Genomic DNA, 20,999 nt, shown 5'->3' with positions numbered 1-20,999 from the left:
TGTAATATATAAAAATATTCACATTTTGAATCATAAAAATCTTGTCAATATATGTACAATATATATATATTGCTTGAACTGCATTTTATATAATTATTTAAGAAACTTCTTATATAATTATTCTATTTTTTCACCGTAAATACAAAAAAATTGCTTTATAATATAAAATTCTAATTTTCCCCATCTTATTATAAAAATAGCGCGATTAAGATGCGATTTAAATTGAGTTTCGTAATCTACTTTGCGTAAAACAAATCCAACTGTGTAATTCACAGATATCGCGACAACAATGCTGGCCACGTCAATCGTTGATAAACGACAACCATAAAATTGGGGGGGCTCTAAGAAAAACGAGACGTAGACAATAATCGAGCAGCACAGTAGTGTTCGAAATTTTCTGGTGGCAGAACAATACAAAGCTTTACATTATTCGAATATTTTGAACTTGAAGGTATATTTCTATAGATAAAATAGTAAAAAATTAGGCAACGCATATCAAAAGAGGGCAAATAAAATTATGATTAATCCAGTTTTCGATAAACATTTTTGCTCGAATTTTCTTTGATATTTGAACTCTATTCGAGCTATTCAATTTTCAATCAAGCGGCAATAATTTTTTTTATTAAAATTTAAATTCAAACTTTCTATGTTGAATTTTATTCCAATAGTTAATAAAATAAAATGAAAAATCACACGACGAAGAAGAAACAAAATGTAATTACAGATTAAAGCGATCATCGTCTTACACTATTAAATCAAGGTGGAAGTAAAAGTGAAAACGCTCGTTTATTATTTCTTTGAATTTGAGAGAGAATAACATATCTTTAAAGCTTGGTAAGTACTAAGTAAGCCTAAGCAAATCTTGTTTAAAATTGTATTAATTCTAATAAGTTTTGAAGCTATTTATGAAATATACAAAACTATATACGCGAGAGAGCTGTAAATGTTTACGTTGCATGATGTCAAAAATAATATTTTCTGTTCTAAAGACAGATTCAAATGCCCCTTCTGTCTTAACAATCCCGTAATTACGGTTCGAGAATGAGAAAAAACAAGATATTGCCTTAATATTGATCTTGCGTGCGCCTTATCTAAAATCGGGAGGCAAATGCATAGGGAGAAAAGTGAGATTGTAGAAAAGTATGAATTAGCACGTAACATATACATATAACACGCGTATAGAAATGACATACGTCAGTATAAATACATTTTTTTTTAATTAACTAATGCGATATTACAATCCCTTAAACGTCGCTTTAACATACATATTATGCACTCTTCGTGTCGTAAGGGGAGAAAATAATTTTCTTTAATTTTTTGGTTCGCGTGTGAGATTCTCCGTGCGCGCTGGTCTCCTCCAGACTCGCCTGTCGCCGGAAAAGCGCGCGCGCGCGCTCCGCTATCGACCGGAGCGAGGGACCTCCTGGACCTCCTTCTCGTCTCATCGCGTCTCGCCCAGTCTCGGCCGGTCGCGGCGCCCGCACGCACTTTCGGTGGAATCCTTGCTCGCGCCGGGACGCGGCAACGCCTGCCGTGGGGGATCATCTCCGAGGATCGGTCGTCGAAACGCTCCTACCTAGCGCGTGCTGATGACAGACCGAGAGTGCCAGAGATGATGGAGGCGCCAGAGATGACGATGGGGGAGAGATCGACGGAGCGGTAGCCGATCTGTGCACTCTTTTCTCCAGTAGCCAAGGAGTCTGCATCCGATTGATTTCCTCTTCCGGCGAGGGTTCTCTTCGGATTCTACGTGGAATGAAATGCGATCGAAGGGTTGAATTGGCTGAAGAAACGGTAGATATTTAACGCGACGATACCTTGCCTTGGAACTTGAAATTATTGCACTATGAGAGAGGATCTTATAGAGCTTGCTATCTCGGTGTTGCTTCTGAAAGAAAGATAAATTATTTAATTACGATTTGTAAATTCATCATACACTCAGGCATACCGCGTGTTCTATCTGATGCAAAAGCTATAGTGGATACGTAAAAACAGCTGTTTGAGAGTTTTACTCCTTCAAGTTCACATGCGCGAAGACGCAAGGCTAGACCGAATGTATGTATATTTTACTTCAGATTTCATCCGGCAATCTCAATGTTATTCGCACGAATTAACAATGAATTAATAAATAAATCGCCCTGAAATTCTCGTACAAAAAAATTGCATGTTGATTTTATTTTTAAATGGAATGAAGAGAATGTTAAATAGATGATTCATCGGTAAAGCATCTCAAGAATTTTTAGAAAAGTATTCTTTTATATTCATTTGTTATAAGCTCCAACTTTATAATTATTATCAAATTTTAGAATGTATTGCTTAATATGAACAAGCGAATATCACTTACAAAAAAAGATTGAAGTTCTAGAGATAGTATCTCAAAGTAAAACAGATATTTAAAATAAGACACGATTTATATCCATCTATTGACGTATATGCAAAACTTTCAGAAATAACGATAATAAGTTTTATTTATAGACCTTTTTGCCTCAATATAAAATCGACTCTTCTCCTTAGCGTGTAAAAATAATGATTTTGATACCATTTATTTTTTCACACTCTTTTTCCAATAAATAAATATTACTGTAATAAAATTAAATTAAATTAAAAATTTTTAAATTCTCTGTTGAACTGGCTATCTGAAATTAAATATAGAATAATTTGATTATATATATACTTGCAATTTTTGTTAAGTAAAGATCGATTTCAAATTAATTTAAGAATTCGTATAGAAAATATTTGTATGATATAATTATTGAGTGTTCTATATATAAAGTATTATTCTCGTATCAGAAAATGATTTGTAATTCTAACATCCGCCACGAAAGGAACACATGTCTAGAATATAACATGATTAACTGTGTCAATGATTGTTTCAGGAATACATAGGTGGATACACATCCCCTGAAGATGCGTACGCTGTCAAACGTACGTCAAACACAATACGCAACCAAGTAGATGTAGGAAGAAAATGAATGAGATGCTATACGGAAATACGCTAGAAAAAAATGACAGAAGACAGCTGATGCCAAAGCTCTATCCGTAGACTATCGCGTGTATAATCTATTGCGCTGCAATCAGTTAATTGTCATCATTAGAAAAAGTTGCAGCAAGATAAACCTGATATCTGCCTGCGAACGGCCATTTTCAATTACTTAATTAATTACACACATATCGGCGGAAAAATCGATATTGCTAGAAAAGAAAAGTACTGACGAACAAGTTCGATTGTGGTCGCACAATAATCGATTTGAATAATAAACAGAAATCAGAACAATTCATCTGGGAAAAGAGCAGCCTAATAGCGAGACTTATCATTCGTAGCACACTGAATCGAGAAATAGGCACGAATCATCGTGATTAAAACGAAACGCCCCTTCAACATTTGCGTACGATTTTTATATATACATATATATATTGCCAACAGAATGACAGCGGTGTTTCGCAGTTCCAGAAGTCTTCCAGATCTATGCTACGACTAAACAGGCGAACGTCAGCGAGAGAGGCTGGATCGCGAAATTATTTCATGATTATCTCGTAATCATCATCAGCATGAAATTCATGGACCATACGAACATATCACGACCTCGTAGAAGAAACATGACTTTAATATGACCGAGGGAGTTTAAAGGAAGACGGAGAGGAAGGAACGAGACAGTTTCTTGTCGATCTCTTCAGCTCATTACATTTACATAGACCTATAGACAATCATTAAGCGAAAAACTCCGCTTTGATATCCAAATATAGACATCAATTTGCGCATTTTTCTGGTATACAACACGGGGGCTAACTTCCAAATCAATATTGCTCTACGTTCGATCCATTTGTTCGAGGCGCTTCTTAATGCAAATTATAATAACAAGTTCCGTGTGAAATAATTATGTCTACGGAACAATATAAGGACAAGAACGGTACACATAAGGATCGAAAAGAAGACTTGATCTCTTTGCAAAGAATGACGCAAAATAGAAGGACCAAAAGACTCTGCTCAATATAATTTTATCTCGTAAGCCGCTGCACTTTCTGAGAAAATTTCGATACAGTAATGACAAATGAAGGATATAACACATACATAAGAGGATATACATAAAATATCTCCTTTAGTAATAATATGTAAACAAGATAATATATATATTGTAAGCCGCGAGATCTAATTTAAGCTAAACAAATATTCCCTAAAATGTTGATATCATCATGATATCGGTTCTATCTTATCACAGAAACGAATGCACTGAACATAATGTATGTACTGATAGTGCAGTTTTACCTTGCGAATACGAAAGTGTTTGACGTACGCAACCGCTCTGTTATGCGTGAACACCTATCTCTCGAAGAGGTAAATCCTTTTTTTTATTTATTCGAAAAAATTAATATGCATGTAATGATAAAACACTTTCAATAATTTTCAATAAGTTTCATTATATCAAGAGCAATTTTTTTTCTGTGGCAGACACTGTTTCGCAGTGGCAAAAAGATCATCGACGATGAGTGTGGATCAACCACAGCATTAATCAAGACCAGGATACAAAAGGGAGGTCTACGGCTACGAAGATGGCTAATTGCACTACTGGTTTTTGTATTAATGTCGCTTCTCATTATCAACAGCTACGACACTGGTCCATTTCGGATCATCCGATTTGGAGCAATGGCCAAACCAAATACTCCAGATGTAGTAACGCGTGAGTGATAGATTAGCACTATCAATTCGTATTTATCATTTCATTTGCAAGAGTGGTTCGAATAAAAACGCGATTTTTCATATCGCAAAAATCATGCACTAAGATTTCGTATGTAAATCATTTTTATAACTTTTTGATCAAATTAACATATCATCTTTTTCAATGTATGTATATTTAAAAAAATTAAACTTGAAAATTTAATTATACATTTTAAAAATTAAGAAATTTCTGTTGTGAATTTTTTTGATAATGAATTTTTCTTTAGCAAAAATATTTTGGAACAGTATAATAGTCTCTCTATAGATAAATAATCGAAAATAATAGGCTAAAAATTTCATAAGATAAATGAGCAACAAAATCCTATTGTATTTTGAATCTTTTATTTTGATAAAATTCTATAATTATTAAGATATGTAAGTTTTAAGGAATTAAATAGACATATTTTAAATAATAAATTACTACTATTATTATTCAATAATATATAATAAATAATAAAAATCAGTGAAATATGAGTGAAGGTAGAAAAGAAATGTCGTATTACATAAATCTTTCTTTGACAAACTGGAGCAACAAAAGTATCGTCTATATTCGAACCACTCTTGTATGTATTTATGCGTTCATTTTAATTACTAATTAGAAATTGTTATTTTTTTTTACAGAGAAATATGTAACGTTATCGTCGAACGTTTATACGCCAATAGGTAGTGGTGGCTTTCTAGTTCGCAACAAAGGATGCCGGTTACCCGCGATGGATCCTTTCGATCCTGCAATTCAACGTTTTATAACTAAAGAGGTGCTCGATTGCGAATACGGAAACTCTCTGCCTCTAATTGAGTCGAATAACACCGCGTTGTTTGTTAATCCTCTGGCAAGGGACGAATTCTACAACGGTCCGGGCAACATCAGTTGCTGCTGGCAACCATTCTGGAGAACGAAGGACGACGACAATTCTCTTACGTAAGTAAATTTATATGAAAAATTTATATGCAAATTTTATTTCATGCGCAAAAACAGAATAAATAAATTATTTATCTTTTCGCGTTACTTTTTTTTTAAATTATAAATTTTATCTACAGACAGGAAAAGAGGATTAATTTTAATTAGTTGAATTTATCTCTAAACAATAATGCGAATGCAGTCGTTTCAAATTTGCAAAAACGAAAACATTTTTATATCTCCGTATTTGCAGATACGCGCAATGCTATCCATTTCAAGATTCCTGCACCGTAAACGCCGAATTCGTGAAGGTCGAATGTTCTCGCAACAACCAAGTGATATATAAGGATTACTACGCTTTTGTACCGCGCAAGCCTGAGGTAGAGGAAAGATGCAAAAAAGTGCTGAATACGGATACCTTCCTGGACGATCGTCTCAGCGTTCTCGTCCTCGGGCTCGATTCGATTTCCAGGATGAACTTTCACAGAATGATGCCGAAGACCGTGAAGCTGCTTCAGTCCCTCGGCGCCGTGGAGATGCTGGGTTACACCAAAGTCGCCGACAACACGTACCCGAATCTGGTCCCGGTACTGGGCGGCCTGAATCAGGACGAGTTGAAGAATCTGTGTTGGCAGACACCCGACAAGACCTTCGATGAGTGTCCGCTCTTGTGGAAGAAATTCAGCGCCGCCGGTTATCGCACGATTTTAGCCGAGGACGCGTACCATATGACCACATTTAATTATCTGAAGCCGGGGTTTCGGGAGCAACCGACGGATTATTATCTTAGACCATATGTTATTGGCGCCGAGAGGGACATCGGGAATACCCACAAGTTGAACGCGTATGTCTGTGTTGGTACCAGAAAGATGTTCGACTGCATGCTGAATTACACTCGTAAAACGGTGATCGAGTTCTCGTCGGAGCTTTACTTCGCCTTCATCTGGCAGGCCAGTCTCACCCACGACTATCTCACGTATCCGCAGGTGGGCGACGACTCCTATCACGACTTCGTCGAGTACGCGTCGCGGGAAGGTCTGCTGAATCGCACTGTCTTGATCGTGATGAGCGATCACGGGTTGAGATGGGGTGACTTTCGGCAAACGTATCAAGGTAAGATCGAGGACAGTCTGCCGTTCGTCTTCATCGTGCTGCCGAGGTGGTGGCGGGAGAAATATCCGCTAGCTTGGGGAAACTTGCGCAGAAACAGCCACAGTCTGACGACGCCCTTCGACCTTTACGAGACCTTGACGGATCTCCTGAGTCCACACACTCTGCGCGAATCGTTCCTGAAGAGACGCATCAAAGCTCAGGCTGCGTCTCCCATTCCACGCGGCATCAGCTGGTTCCTGCCGGTGCCGGACATTCGTACCTGCGACATGGCACACATAGCGAATCACTGGTGCATGTGCCACACCAGCAATAGCGTCGCCTGGAACGACACCGGTCTTCAGGATAGCGTGTCGTTCCTTGTCAGGGAGCTGAACGACATGCTGAGCAACTATCCGCTGTGCGCGACGTTGAACTTGAAGCAGATCAAGGACGCGAAGGTATGGCTGGACAAGACGGACGGCGCGACGCTGATGGATTACACGGTGACTATACAGACCACTCCTGGTGACGCGATCTTCGAGGGTACGGTGCGTTACAAGGCGGACGACAATAGCCGCAAATTGGTCGGCTCGGTTAGCAGACTGAACACTTACGGCACCCAGAGTGCTTGCGTCGACGAGTTCCACATGCGCCTCTACTGTTACTGTCTTTAGGCGCGATCGTTGATGACGACGATCACCTCTTTTGTATCTGATCATTTAATCAGACGCGGTTTTGTGAAGAAACCATTCCAGCTGGGGAGAGTTTCACGACAAACTCTATTTAATTTCGCGAAACACATTATCGCTCTTATCTGATTTATATGTATATGAAAACGGACAATATATTGTTGTATCGAGGGGGATGAAGATATCGCTCAAAGTCTATATTCTCGAGAACACTGTGTTCGTAAGCCTCTATCGTATCGCGAATTAACGCATTTCAGCGTAGCTTGATATTTATTTACGCATATATTCTTCCACATAACTAATTAATTAATTTATATCATACACGCAATAATAGATATATCTACAAATATTGATGTAGAACTGTCTAACGAGGCGTTCGCGGGCGATCACCTAGCTCCACATCTCTTTCCTCATTACAGTTTCTTATTCGTTCACTTACTTGCTCGTGACGTCATAAGTCAGACAATTCTACGCTCGATGAGAAGAAAAAATATATTTCTCTCATCCGCTATTAATTGGTATCAAAATGAATTTGTACTCGTCATGTCGACTGTCTCTCATACGTTACATCAATTTCTTAAACACCTGCAACATCTGTAAATGTATGTAACGACCTATTAAGGCGATCTACAATTATCAGCGACCAAAAAAAAAAAAAGAGTTCGCCGTTTCTATACAAATAAAAGATATTTTACTATTCTCTCTTCATGAGTGTATTTCATCGAAACCATTCTCTTCCAATAAAATTAATTATTAATAATTCCTAATGTGTTTCTAATGCAAGCTTTATATTGAAATATAGTTTTATATTTTATATATTTATTTCTCGATTTTTTTTTAATCCTCTGAGATTACTGGAAAAATAATATCAATATCCTCTTTTTTTGTAATAATCGAGTATAATTTTACTATAATAATAATTTACATACTTCGATTTACATAGATATATGCGAATTAAAAAATTATAACTACAAATGTATCGCACGTTCATTATTTTTATCATTAGATACTACAATCGTTATCTTCGCGCGCGTTCACTGATGTTTATGTTCAGAATTTCTTTGCTATCGTAACGCAGGGAATACCTCCATGCGTTCATACCCGGTGTATTACACTTTGCTATGTTTATATTACTATATAATCTTTCTTATTTCGTGATATTAAATGCAAAATTTGATCACACACATTTCATACATTATTTATATAATTCAAAGCCCAAAAATAAATTATAAAATAATTTAAATTTTATATTAAATAAATTACTTAAATTATCATTAATATGGATTTAAGTAATTGACAACAAGAAGTAGGTTTAACCAGTCTTTTGTATGTAGGTAAAACACATTATATATATATATATATGTATATACTGAGATGATGTGAAACTTATGTGAAATATGTGTATTCAATTTATCCAATTGTGATATTCACATTATTGCAATCCAATTGATATTCTTTAATAAGGAAGCAAGAGTATCCACTCCCCCTCTCTAATACAAACATACATATATCAAGACATACATTCCAATCAACGTACTCACAGATTACATTCATTTGTACATGTTGCATTAGATATTTAATTGCCATGTATACCATTGTATACTCGGTTCACAGAACTTTGTTGCAGCAACTTTATTATGTCTGAAATACAAAATACGACTGTAATTTGTGTAATAATACAAAATTTCAAGATGCACTAATATAGCACATCTAGACTCACCTTCTTTTCGTTCTTCTGTAAATTCGTTATCAGGGAATGCAACATCGAAAGTAATATACAAGGAGCCATAAACATTATTATTATCATAATTAGGCATTCCCTCGTTTTTCTTCCGAATACGAGTACCATGCTTGGTAATTTTATCCCTTTGGACAATTACTGTATGACCATCTAGATGCCTTATATCTACTGTAAAACCTATTAGAGCATCTTGCAAAGATACCGTAATGTTTGTGTACAAATCGTCGCCTTTTCTTTCAAAAATAGGATGAGGTAGAGTTTGTATTCTAGAATAAATATAATTACACTATAAATATAACTGCATTAAACTTGTATAGAGGATGGATCAAAAAATGCTATACAACCGAGAGAGAAAGAAAGAATGGAGTGATTCTAAGCTCTATAAAATAGATTGAAATAATAGGATAAATTTTTTTTTCATATAAATTTTTATTTCCGAAATAAATGACTTTGAATATCTATTAGATATTTGTGCATTTGATCGACATTCGTCCTTGTTAGAAACTGACAGTTAATATGAAACGACAATAGAATACAGTGTATACAATAGAACAGTAAATTCTGATAGTAAACACAAACGGTGAGATGTTGCGTTATGTATAGAAAAAAAAACATAGTAAACTGTAGCAAAGTTTGTTAAGCCGTACAAAAAAAGTTTACTCGATTTGTTTTGAAATATAAAGTTATTCTCTCGCGATTATATCACATCCTTGATTTGCGTATATTCGTGAAATTATAAATATAGAAAAATATCTACTTACTTTAATATCAAGTCTCCTGGATCTCCATCGAGATGTGGTTCTCCTTCAGAAGTAAATTTAATTTCTTGATTATCTACCATTCCTAGTTCAACTTCTACCTCTAATATACGTTCCTCATTCACTATCTTTACGTTCGGACATTCTGAACACACTGATTGTTGGATCATTTGAAATCTACCACTTCCTAAATTGCGAGTAACAAATTCTTGCCTACAATTGCATTTTCTTGTACCTTTTGTTGCTTTCATAACGGGCTTATTCCTTGTAATCTAAAGCATACAGTATAGCAATATGAGTTTATGTTTCTTTCCAAAAAGGAGTTGTACTATATTTATAAAATTTTACCTCAATAAAATTTCCACTGTATAATTCTTCTAAAGTGACATACAAGTCCATTATAACATTTGCACCTTTGGTTTCCTGCTGTTGCGGTGGTTCTCCACCTCCAAAAGCAAAATTAAAGTCGCCGAAAAAACTTGAAAAGGGATCCATGTTGTTGTTCATCATGCCATCCTTTTTTAAGCACTCCTCTCCACATTTGTCATACGTTCGTCTCTTTTCAGTGTCTGATAATACTTCATAAGCCGCTCCCAGGTCTTGAAATTTTTGGGAAGCATTCTCATCATCTTTATTCTTATCAGGATGTAATTCCTTTGCTAATCGTCTGTAAGCCTTTTTTACTTCATGTGTGCTTGCACCATGCGATAAACCTAGTATTCTATAAAAATCCCTCCTGTAAGCAGAAAAAAAAAAAAATAATACATAAATATATAGTTAACTCTATTGTTTTTAGTATATTATTATTTATATAGTGTTTAATATAATTAAGAAAGGATTAAAGGAGCTATACATGAGTAATATATAAAGTGTATTAATTTTCAAGAAATCAAAATTAGAAAGATAAGGGAAACTCTTTTATAGAATTTTGTGTTTATATCTGATTTAAAAAAATTGTACAATTGTTGAATAATTCAAATACAAAAGTAACAAGCATCGACTAAAGAGAGATAGGTTAATGACACTATTTATGATATTAAAAAATTGCTCCGCGTAAAATATGCGCTTTCGAGAGCAAATATATTCTTACGTAAAGATATTCTTACTTACCCGGCTACCGATAATACAATACATATTGTTAAATTTACGAATAATATGCAATTTAATTTTAGCCCTGCCATCCTAGCAGACGTTTCACATCCGAGCGCACAATCACACAATACAATCGAAGCTTGAATCGTGGGCGTTTCTTATTGGTTCCTGCGAAAGGGTTTGACGTAATATTCATCGTACGACAAATACTTTAGGGTACATTTTCACTTGACGCTGTGACGCTGGATTTCAGCGTCAAGCATCAATAAAAACAAATTGACGTTAGCGTCTGTTGACGCTGGCGTGAAAACAGCTTAGCGTCCAAGTTACAACTATGACAAGCGTCTCGTTCTTCGTTCTCTGAAAGCTGAACAAATCAAGCTTTTTCTTCTTGACGCTAGCGTCACAAATCAGATCACGTGATCAATTAGACGCTAGCGACAAATTGATAGTGAAATCGCACCCTTATATTAAAATTAAATCAAACAGTAACTGGTTAACTTCACTTCGCTCACCGGTATATACAAAGTGCAACTAACGCATTTGATATACAACTGACAATGAGATTAAATTAAATTAACGCTTAAACTGACGCTACAAATATTTGATCGATATATCGGGATGGAGAAATCCTTATCTCTTTCGCTCTGATCAATCAAATGATTCAAATGATAGAAATGATTGAAACATTCACGTGCCATAACAGTAGGAAGGAGGAATAAAAACACGGCTCACAGACGTAATAAAATACGTAGATGGAACATCAGCCACCGATATGCGCGCGCGTTCGACTTTAACCTTCAAGTGGCGCTGCGTCACGTGGTCGCGCGGCGGTCGGAATTCGGCGGCGCGGAGTGGGGGTGACTGGTGGGGGGTGCGCTGTGCGCCGCGCGCGCATCCCCCCACCACTCACCCCCACTCCGCGCCGCCGAATTCCGACCGCCGCGCGACCACGTGACGCAGCGCCACTTGAAGGTTAAAGTCGAACGCGCGCGCATATCGACACGCGCTCTCTCCCTCTCGCCGTAAGCTAATCGACGAATCACAGTCGAGCATTCTCTAAAGTCCCTAGAACATATGGAGGCTAATCGCGGAATTTTCCAGCGCAACTTTGCGTAGAGAGTTTCCCTTCGTTGTCTTCTTCATCTTTATGGCGTATCGTAAGGGTGCATTTTCACTTAAGGTTCTGATAAAACGCATGTAAATTTGTGTCTTTACTTTTATACCAAAAATGACATTATTTCTGAAACCTACTAATGGATTTCAATTATTTCAAAAATTCTTAACACCAAGGTATGTTGCAATTTATTGTCACTTTGTTAATTAGTGATTTATGTTACAATATTATCTTATCCATATACATTTTTATCCTGTCTGTAACATTGTTTTTATACATTCGTATATCTTTGGAAAATAATGCATGACATATATATTGTCAAATGAATGCATAAAAATGCGAATTAAACGATACATCTTTCTAAAGTAATTATTTCGATGCTTGCTTTTAAGAGATATAAATGTTTAAAGAGGTTGTCTGCATGAATCGTACAGGTTATAAATATTGAAATTACAATGATACGAAAAATAACAAAGATATAAAATTGAGTCAGATATAGAAATATTTAAAAAAAGAAGTATTTTCCATATTTGTATTACATATATTGAACTAAATAGAAAATGTACAACACCTACGTCTAAAATAGATTTAAATAAATCTTGATTCTTTTATGTGCTTTCAGTATCAGTGTGATTGCTTCCACAAAGCGAGAGAGGCATAAATTTAACTCTGTGTTTAGATATAATGTACCTAGATATCGTCATCCACAGTGGCTCCCAAAAGTCGAACATACTGTATGTTTTTGGTGTACAAACTATTTGTTTTATAATTACTAGTATACAAATCACATATTTTTATATTTTAATGTAAGATTTAAATAATATATCACATAATTTTATAGTAAGTAATATATATTTATATTAAATAATATAATAAATAATAATTAAATTCTTTGTAGAAATACAATGAAAATCTAACGAAAGATAATAAAGAGTTTCTTAAAGAAGTAACTCAAGACAAATATGATTCACTTAATATTGGAATGAATAATTCTCCATTGAAAGTAGATCCAATTGAACCAATCACAAAATGGAGACCAGGTTTGCAACGTACTGGCTTAATCGCAAAAAAAATTGGAATTTATCCATTATGGTTGAAAAATGGAAAAAAAGTTTCCTCAACATTACTTCAGGTAAGTAGAATAACATTAATTTTCAAAAAACTTTGTTTTTATTTTTTATATATCTATAACCTACCATATATTCTTTACTTCTTTATTCAGGTTGTTGATAATGAAGTAATAAAATATATGCCACCGGAGAAATTTTATCCAGTTAGAAGTCGCAAACCTCCGTTACAAATAAAACACAGACTAGGATGTCTTGTAGTAGGAGCGGAAAATATAGATCCGCAAAAGGTTACATAATTAGAAAATCGTATAATATATATATACATATATATAATTTTGTACATATTAGCGTATAATGAAATTTAATAATCTTTCAGATTACTAAAGAATATTATGGTATGTTTAATGATACTGGAGTTATGCCGAAACGTATATTAAAGAGATTTATAATATCTCCAGAAGCGGCATTACAACCCGGAACTCCTTTGACTGTTGCGCATTTTAAACCCGGAGAAATCGTCGATATCCGCGGAAAAACGTAAATAACATTGTACTTGTTATTATACTGTTATGTGCTGCTTTACAAAAAGAAAAAGTAACATAACATTGAATGCACATTATTCGTTAAAAAATTTAAGTATATGAATTCCAGAGTGGATCGTGGATTTCATGGTGTCATGAAACGATGGGGTTTTAAAGGGATGCCTGCCAGTCACGGTGTAACCAAAACGCATAGAAGACCCGGAAATATTGGATCAGGTGGTGGTAAAGCCCGAGTTATGCCTGGCACTAAAATGCCTGGACATGTGGGTAATAAGTGGCGCGTTCTAAAAGGTCAAAAGGTAACAATCTCTCTAATACACAAGTATCTCCGAAATTTAATTTATAATTTACAAGTTCTCTCTTGTCCGCTTTCAAAGTTTTTATAAGAAATTAATTATTTAATTTTTGTTTTAATCGTGCAATTGTATATTTCATATAGATTTTACGAATAAATACAAAGTATAACATAATTTGGATCCAAGGAGAAAGTGTACCTGGAGAACTCAACACTTATTGTCATATCTACGATACAGTACTTCCTTTGAGGAAACCTAAAACAGCGCCACATTTCCCTACATATTTACCAAGTATTGCGGAAGAGCTTCCGGAAGAAATATATGCAGATGAAGTACATCCATTTATAGATCCCACGATAGAATTTAAAGAAGAATCTTAATTGTATATCTGTACGATATTAAATAAAAAAATACATAATTTCTTATTTAAGATAATTTGTCATTTATAAAGTTCACACATTTTTTTTTTTTTTTTCTAGGTAATAACTTATAAATGTAAATTATAGAGATTAAGGATTAGCACAGACACACATTCTAATTCTATAGAATTTTATGTCAATAAATTAAAATAAAATTATTGACTGTGATAGTTGAAGTTGTGCCGAATTTACATGATGAAATTTTATTAATTGTTCTGTCCTTACAGAAATATGTCCATACTTATCAATTATGCTAGTAAAGAGTAGTCAATTGATTCATTTATTTAGTAATCAATATCATTATAAATTTAACATGCCTAAAATATACACGAATTATTTTATAAAAGTAATATCGCTAACCAAGACTCGTCCTGAGTTAGAATGGAGAGCAGCATGATCAAGCAATAGAATAATCCTTCCTTTTCGTTCCCTTAATTCCACATGGCAATGCAGAAATAATCGATTTCTCTACAATAATTTATTTGCATGCATTATATAGCTAGCTGCGCTCGCTCGCCTAAAGACTCTGCTAATAAGTTTATCATTGTATTATAAAAGAAAAAAAGATATATTTATAAGAAAAGGGAAAGAAGAAAATTAAAGTACACGGATAATCAGTTTTTTTGGTAATTATATCATGGTTCTCTTTCATTCCATAATCAGCTCTTTTTTCTCTACTTCGTTCGAGCTTTCCAGATTACGGAAAAGTCGATAAATCACACTGTATGTTTAGATTAGCAAACGCGATAATTCTCGATCCACAGCAGTGGTAAGTTCATATTGCTACACTTTCATTGGAACAGGAAGGAAATGTAGAAATAGGAAAGAGAAAAGCAAAATGACTCCGCATTGGAGTTTGTCGGGGGACGGCACGATCGGATAAGAAATAAGTGGAGACTCTCTCAGAATTTAAAACCTTCACTCGGAATACTCGTCGTCTGATCAAACTCGAAAGCTCCTTCGTGTCCTTGTGCCAAAGCCAAAGGTGCATCATCCGCCTGAAATCAATCATTATATATAAAGATAACATTCATGTCAGTGATAAAAAAGAATGCAAAATGCATTATAAATCTTTTAATTCTAGAATCATGCAATGTCGCATTAATTAGAGAGAAATTTTCACGCTATTGCATAAATATATAAAAATAATAGCATGAGAATATTTTTATTTGAGTGTACAATAAGATGATATAAACTAAAATGACATAAAATATTAAATCTATTGTATAGCGCGTTACGAGATTTTTATAATGTATTAAAGCATCAAGAAAGTTAATCTTTTCTTTATTCAATGCTTTTTCTAAATTATAAATGAATTATGAGTGAATTGTAAACATGGAAAAATGTTTTACCTCTTCTGAAAAGTATTGCTCAATGATGTCGTATGCTAACTTGTAAATATCTACATTTTCATGATTTTGCAACGATTCAATCTTGTCCAACCCTATAAATAAGGAAAATATGTATAAACATGTATATGTACGTGTATGTCGCTTTTTGACCTAGATATATATGAAGAAATATATAAGATAAATAATAATAACTACTACTATTACTTTCGAATAATAAAATATACTCACCAGCACATTCTTCAATCATGTTTGCCAAATGTTCAACTTCTGGTCCAGCAAGTTTCAGCATGTTATGAATGCCATCTAATACCACTTGTACAACTTGAGTATCTTTACAAGAAAGAAGATCACAGAATGGGCCAATAACACCTTCTTGTATAAGCCGCGAAACTTGATCCCTATTACCGCTTATCGTAAGATTGCTAATTGCCCATGCAGCTTCTTTCTGTGCTTCGAATTTTCCCTGCAAAAACATAACATGTATATGTATATGCGCGCGCGCATACGTAACAATGTATAAAATAAAAGACTGTAATACATTCTCTGTATAAAACTATTATATATTCTATATACCTTTGCTAAATTACGAATAATGAGTGGTAAAAGTCCTGCTTCTATAACTGCTTGCACTTGTGACTGATTGCCGGCAGTAATATTTGAAAGGAACCAGACTGCTTCTTTACATATTTTCTCTTTTGGATGAGTCAACAAATTAGGGAAATGCGAAAGAGCATCACAATTTAAAACAGTTTGCGTTTGTTCGTCTGTGCCAGTCACGATATTGCCAACTGCTCTAAGGGCGGCAGTTTGCACTTTGACCTCTTTGTGCGAAAGAAGTGGTATTAAACGAGGTACAACACCACTGTCTATAACCATTTGAATTTGCTCATTACCACCATCAGTGAGATAGCTCAAGGCCCATACAGTATCAACAAGAATCTGTGAAAAAGATTGATATATATTATATTAGAGAATTATAACAACTAAAAACAATCATATAAAAATAATATAGTAATTAATCTATATTTAAAAACAGATGCAATGGCAGAATAGTTTTATATGTATACACTTCTATAGAATTGGTTATTTCATTAATCAGTTTACTTTTGTGTGTAGTTTTTTTTTTTAATATAAACTTTATTAAATTGCCTTATTTAAACAAAAATTTAATTAAAAATTCAGAAATTATCTGTTTACTTATGTATTTGTTTTTTCAAATTTTTCCTACCTTAAATTATATAAAACAATTATAGACTTTATTTTTTGCCTTTATATAATACTTACATTAATATCAGTATGATGAATAAGCGCGTTTAGAGCAGGTAAAATATCCTTTATGGTTTGAACTGGTGGTGGTGGATCTTTATTCCTACATAAGTTTACAATAACCCATGTTACGTTACGTAAAAACGAAATAGGTATATCTGGTTTAATAAACGTTAGCAGTGGCTGTACAACACCAAGTTTAATAACATAATCTCTAGGTGCTGGACCATCTCCAATTATGTTACCTATAATAAATAAACATATATGTAACATATGTCTCATCATATTATATATACAAACAAATATTTTCTACACGCCTGCTAAATCAAACAAATATATTTTTTTATAATTAGAAATTTGATTCTATTTAATGTGCATTTAGATCCTTAAAAATTCTTTTGCACAATTCCATTTATGTAAAAATACATCTTTAAAAATCCCATGTATTTCTATTAATTTGATAAAATGACATAATGTATTATAATTTAAGCAATTTATAGAATTAAATGTTATACCTAAGGCCCACACAGCTTGTTCACATACATTCTGTTGACTCGAAAGTAACAAGTGCAAAAAGAGTGGAACTGCACCAGCAGCAACAACAGCTTGCGTTTGAGCCGATGTCCCACTTGCAATATTTGTTAAAGCCCAGGCTGCTTCGAATTGTAAAGATGGACTAGAAAGTTATATTAGCAGTTTTATAAATGTCTCGCATCATATTGATGAATATAACTTGATACACAGTATTTTCAAAATTACGGCTATAACAGAAAAAAAAGTTGCACAAAGACAAAAACACAAAGACAAAAATTGTTGTTGATAATATTTTGTGCATAAAAATTTTCTTACTTATGATGTTGCTCAAGACAACGAACTAAGATTGGTAAAATGCCACTCTCTATCAATGGATCAATAGGTGGATTACGATCTGAAGACAGTAACTTCCTTGCTGACTGTACAGCTTGTAATTGTACCGTTGGATCTGAACTACCTGCTTTTGCTACCAACTCCTCCAAGTTGATTTTTGAAAGATGTTTGTCAATATCATCTTCATCTGTTTGAAAGAACGATATATATCAAACGTTTAATGTTTCAATTTATTTACATTAATGTGTGTGTGTGTGTGTGTGTAAAGATATAAGCTCAATTCATAGATATGATTTCAACCTATGTATTTTGGCTTATACAAAGTACTAAAAAAGTTTTTAAATATTAAAGACAAAATTGTTTAAATGACACATGTAATATTTATTAAATTAAAATTATGAAATTTGGTTATTCCTATTTATCATTTATCATATATCATATTTATTATTTCTGACATTTGATTTTATTACAAGACATTTTTTGATATTTTATTATTTTATTCTATATAAATTCTATATAAAGGAAAAAAAAGATGTTTTATAAAGCATTATACAGTTTCAATAACTAAGATCATATCTAACAAAATATTAACGCTGTAATACATGAAAGCAATAAATTATAAAAATTATTTTTAAACATTACCTGTTGAATCTGTGATAGGTACATTTCTTCTCTTTTGTAAAGTTTCATCGCGCTTATTTTTACGTAATTCTACTGTCACTTCATTACGTCTTCTTCTCATCTCCTAAAACAATAATATTAATTTTATGTTATATCTAATAATAATTGTAATATATCAGTCACATCAAAATAAAGCTAATTCAACTCATTTTCATAACATTGAGATATTAAAGTATTATACAAAAACAGAACAAATAATTATATTTTTTATAAAGTACCAATAAATAATCAAATTGTCTCGCAATAAAAAAAAATAATTATAGGAAGAGGATTTCAAAAACTAAATTTTCATGAAATAGAACAACTAAATGTATATTTGCTTAATCAATAGTATTGATATATTATAAATAATGCTACTAATTATAATTTACATAAACGAAGGATATATATTAGAGATATTTACAGTTAAAGAATTTTTATATATCATTCTACACAAGTATGTGTACCAGTAACTTGGTTAGTCTTAAAAGAAAATCCAAATACTGAACAAACACATAATATATATCTTGACAAAACTTTAATAAAAATGACACAGCAACAAAAAGTTATTATTGCATCATGACGATATATTTTAATACATTAACAGAACAATGAGCAATTCAATATAAGGTATAAAAGAAGCAACAAGTAGAATAGAAGAGAAGACAGGAGGATAAAATAAAGAGGGAAAAAAGGAGCAAAAGGAGAGAATGGTAAAAAAATGTAGAGATGAAATGTGGCAGAGGAAACAGTGCGGAAAGCAGGGAAGGGAAAAGGAAAGAGGAGAGAAAAGATGGGAAAAAAAAGAGGAAGGAATGAAGGAGGGAACGAGATAGAGAACAGTTGAACGTACATATATGCGAGTGTACGCACGAGTTTGGGGGGGAAAAAAATGGCATCATCGTGCACGGCAACCCAAGACACGAGGGCCGTCTCGAGGAGCAAGGATTTACACAAGATTCCCATCGCCCGGAGAAGCTCCCCTACGTTCCGTCCATTTGGACGAGAAACGACTCACTCACCTCCAGATCCTTGCCTTTGTTCTTAAACACCATCATTCGGTTCTTACTTAGCATTGCCTCGGCCGCCATTTTTTCAATAACCAATTTCCGCACTAGCGTAGGATCAATGTGCGCCGGCACCGTCGTACGTCGATTGCGAAATTTCTCGTCTCCGCCAAGCGAACTCGAGATTTCCCCTAATATTATATATATGTGTATATATATATATATATATATATATCTCCCACGATATAGCCCCGTGATACTGATAATTCGCCCCGATCTCTATTCCAGTCTGTATCGACAACTGCACTCCGGACTCGGTTTCACGACTCACTAAACGCGGCACACGTACGTATGTCAATATGCAATTTCATGCATATAACGCTCGATCACGTAACAATTGCCGTCGTTGCTATTCGGCGTTGCGTGCCACAGCGTCCGAGTCTCCTTATCTCGCGGCTCGCGTTATATCCTCTCTTTTCACTATTGCGAGACCAACGGTGATAACTAGGCGAGAAAGCCGAGCCGAGCGAGAACGGATCACGGACGTTTCACGAGCGTTCCGAAAAGTACGCGCGAGGACGTCGACGTCGAGGAGGAGCGACGGAAACGAGGACGACGCGTTCCGAGACGCAACTTTAACCGCGCTTCCGGCGGATCCGAATAATCCGAACATCCAATAGGAGAGGTTCTTTCCTCCAGACGAAAAAGTGTCGTTGGTAAGAAATCACATGTTCCATTTGGATATCGGACTGTCAAATGTCAAATGTCAAATGTCAAATGTCAAATGTCAAATGTCAAATGTCAAATGTGAATTTTTCATCACTACGCATCATGGAGGTAAGAAATAACCTTAGAACATATAGATATGGAAGGAGAATAGCAGACTGAAACATGTCCGGAGGAAGTGAGAAAGAAAATCATCGGTGCCTCTCTCTCGTGCTTAAGTAGCCGCGCATGCGCACTTTCGAGCAATAAGCGACGAGAGAGAGGCAACCATGATTGCCTCTCTCTCGTCGCTTATTGCTCGAAAGTGCGCATGCGCGGCTACTTAAGCATGAGAGAGAGGCAACCATATTTTCTGTCTCACTTCCTCCGGACATGGTTTTTCTGTCGAGAACAAAGGCATTCCCCTTCCATGTATATATGTTCTAAGGAAATAACAGGAGGGAGTGTAAAGCCTTTTAAGTAGGGGGAGGGGGGGTAACAACATCAAATGTGATTGGTTGGCCACAGTAATATGGCGTTTTGTATTTTTTTTTCATCTTATCTAACCTAACTGAACCAAGTAAGTGAGAAACACGTTTCGCGAATAAATCGGATCTCACATTAATTTTGTTTTAAAAAGATATAAAAGTTATAAAATATTATAAAACAAAATGCCCATGCTACTAAATACATACAGATTCGCTTACAATAGGC

General features: G+C 34.5%; 4 protein-coding genes across 7 annotated transcripts; 2 read left to right on the top strand and 2 right to left on the bottom strand.

Moving 5' to 3' along the window:
* The first annotated feature begins 956 nt into the window (after positions 1 to 956).
* On the top strand, positions 957 to 8,099 carry LOC145935897 (uncharacterized). 2 transcript variants are annotated; one of them, XM_083037666.1, is made up of 5 exons: positions 957 to 1,794; positions 2,877 to 4,333; positions 4,448 to 4,676; positions 5,336 to 5,633; positions 5,866 to 8,099. In XM_083037666.1, the coding sequence occupies exons 2-5, from the start codon at positions 4,238 to 4,240 to the stop codon at positions 7,376 to 7,378; spliced, it is 2,136 nt and encodes a 711-aa protein (XP_082893792.1). In that variant the 5' UTR covers positions 957 to 1,794; positions 2,877 to 4,237; the 3' UTR covers positions 7,379 to 8,099. The 2 variants fall into 2 exon arrangements, with proteins under 2 accessions (XP_082893792.1, XP_082893791.1); XM_083037665.1 differs by having other exon boundaries at positions 957 to 2,055.
* A 680-nt stretch (positions 8,100 to 8,779) lies between these two features.
* Positions 8,780 to 11,746, bottom strand: Shv (DnaJ heat shock protein family member shriveled). 2 transcript variants are annotated; one of them, XM_083037668.1, is made up of 6 exons: positions 11,500 to 11,746; positions 11,003 to 11,152; positions 10,241 to 10,628; positions 9,896 to 10,164; positions 9,114 to 9,400; positions 8,780 to 9,034 (listed from the first exon to the last, which is right to left on the bottom strand). In XM_083037668.1, exons 2-6 carry the CDS (start codon positions 11,071 to 11,073, stop codon positions 8,970 to 8,972), a joined length of 1,080 nt encoding a protein of 359 aa, XP_082893794.1. In that variant the 5' UTR covers positions 11,074 to 11,152; positions 11,500 to 11,746; the 3' UTR covers positions 8,780 to 8,969. The 2 variants fall into 2 exon arrangements, with proteins under 2 accessions (XP_082893794.1, XP_082893793.1); XM_083037667.1 differs by lacking the exon at positions 11,500 to 11,746 and having other exon boundaries at positions 11,003 to 11,281.
* Positions 11,747 to 12,117: 371 nt separating this feature from the next.
* Positions 12,118 to 14,434, top strand: Mrpl3 (mitochondrial ribosomal protein L3). Of its 2 annotated transcripts, XM_083037542.1 has the most exons (8): positions 12,118 to 12,277; positions 12,724 to 12,835; positions 13,000 to 13,233; positions 13,324 to 13,458; positions 13,548 to 13,566; positions 13,630 to 13,708; positions 13,823 to 14,012; positions 14,153 to 14,434. In XM_083037542.1, exons 1-8 carry the CDS (start codon positions 12,216 to 12,218, stop codon positions 14,387 to 14,389), a joined length of 1,068 nt encoding a protein of 355 aa, XP_082893668.1. In that variant the 5' UTR covers positions 12,118 to 12,215; the 3' UTR covers positions 14,390 to 14,434. The 2 variants fall into 2 exon arrangements, with proteins under 2 accessions (XP_082893668.1, XP_082893667.1); XM_083037541.1 differs by having other exon boundaries at positions 13,548 to 13,708.
* Positions 14,435 to 14,676: 242 nt separating this feature from the next.
* Positions 14,677 to 20,156, bottom strand: Kap-alpha3 (karyopherin alpha3). The gene is made up of 9 exons (XM_083037538.1): positions 19,596 to 20,156; positions 18,556 to 18,658; positions 17,896 to 18,100; positions 17,562 to 17,722; positions 17,065 to 17,291; positions 16,354 to 16,719; positions 16,009 to 16,243; positions 15,781 to 15,872; positions 14,677 to 15,426 (listed from the first exon to the last, which is right to left on the bottom strand). The coding sequence occupies exons 1-9, from the start codon at positions 19,662 to 19,664 to the stop codon at positions 15,331 to 15,333; spliced, it is 1,554 nt and encodes a 517-aa protein (XP_082893664.1). The 5' UTR covers positions 19,665 to 20,156; the 3' UTR covers positions 14,677 to 15,330.
* Between the last annotated feature and the right edge of the window lie 843 nt (positions 20,157 to 20,999).

Source organism: Prenolepis imparis, unplaced genomic scaffold (genome assembly GCF_030444845.1).
Source record: "Prenolepis imparis isolate NDT839.2.m4 unplaced genomic scaffold, iyPreImpa1.0 SCAF_5, whole genome shotgun sequence".
In the NCBI taxonomy this organism is placed as follows: domain Eukaryota; kingdom Metazoa; phylum Arthropoda; class Insecta; order Hymenoptera; family Formicidae; genus Prenolepis; species Prenolepis imparis.
Note: the sequence above shows the minus strand (reverse complement) of the source record. Positions and strands in the feature narration are given on the sequence as shown.

Excerpts from the sequence above, each read along its gene's own strand:
- LOC145935897 (XM_083037666.1), top strand. The coding sequence starts at position 4,238 with ATGTATGTACTGATAGTGCAGTTTTACCTTGCGAATACGAAAGTGTTT. Across the intron at positions 4,677-5,335 it reads TACTCCAGATGTAGTAACGC|AGAAATATGTAACGTTATCG; the intron begins GTGAGTGATAGA and ends TTTTTTTTACAG. Across the intron at positions 5,634-5,865 it reads GACGACGACAATTCTCTTAC|ATACGCGCAATGCTATCCAT; the intron begins GTAAGTAAATTT and ends CCGTATTTGCAG.
- Shv (XM_083037668.1), bottom strand. The coding sequence starts at position 11,073 with ATGGCAGGGCTAAAATTAAATTGCATATTATTCGTAAATTTAACAATA. Across the intron at positions 10,165-10,240 it reads ACAGTGGAAATTTTATTGAG|ATTACAAGGAATAAGCCCGT; the intron begins GTAAAATTTTAT and ends TGTATGCTTTAG. Across the intron at positions 9,035-9,113 it reads TACAGAAGAACGAAAAGAAG|ACATAATAAAGTTGCTGCAA; the intron begins GTGAGTCTAGAT and ends TTTGTATTTCAG.
- Mrpl3 (XM_083037541.1), top strand. The coding sequence starts at position 12,216 with ATGACATTATTTCTGAAACCTACTAATGGATTTCAATTATTTCAAAAA. Across the intron at positions 12,836-12,999 it reads TCCCAAAAGTCGAACATACT|AAATACAATGAAAATCTAAC; the intron begins GTATGTTTTTGG and ends AATTCTTTGTAG. Across the intron at positions 14,013-14,152 it reads GCGTTCTAAAAGGTCAAAAG|ATTTTACGAATAAATACAAA; the intron begins GTAACAATCTCT and ends TATTTCATATAG.
- Kap-alpha3 (XM_083037538.1), bottom strand. The coding sequence starts at position 19,664 with ATGGCGGCCGAGGCAATGCTAAGTAAGAACCGAATGATGGTGTTTAAG. Across the intron at positions 18,101-18,555 it reads ACCTATCACAGATTCAACAG|ATGAAGATGATATTGACAAA; the intron begins GTAATGTTTAAA and ends TCTTTCAAACAG. Across the intron at positions 15,427-15,780 it reads AGCAATACTTTTCAGAAGAG|GCGGATGATGCACCTTTGGC; the intron begins GTAAAACATTTT and ends GATTGATTTCAG.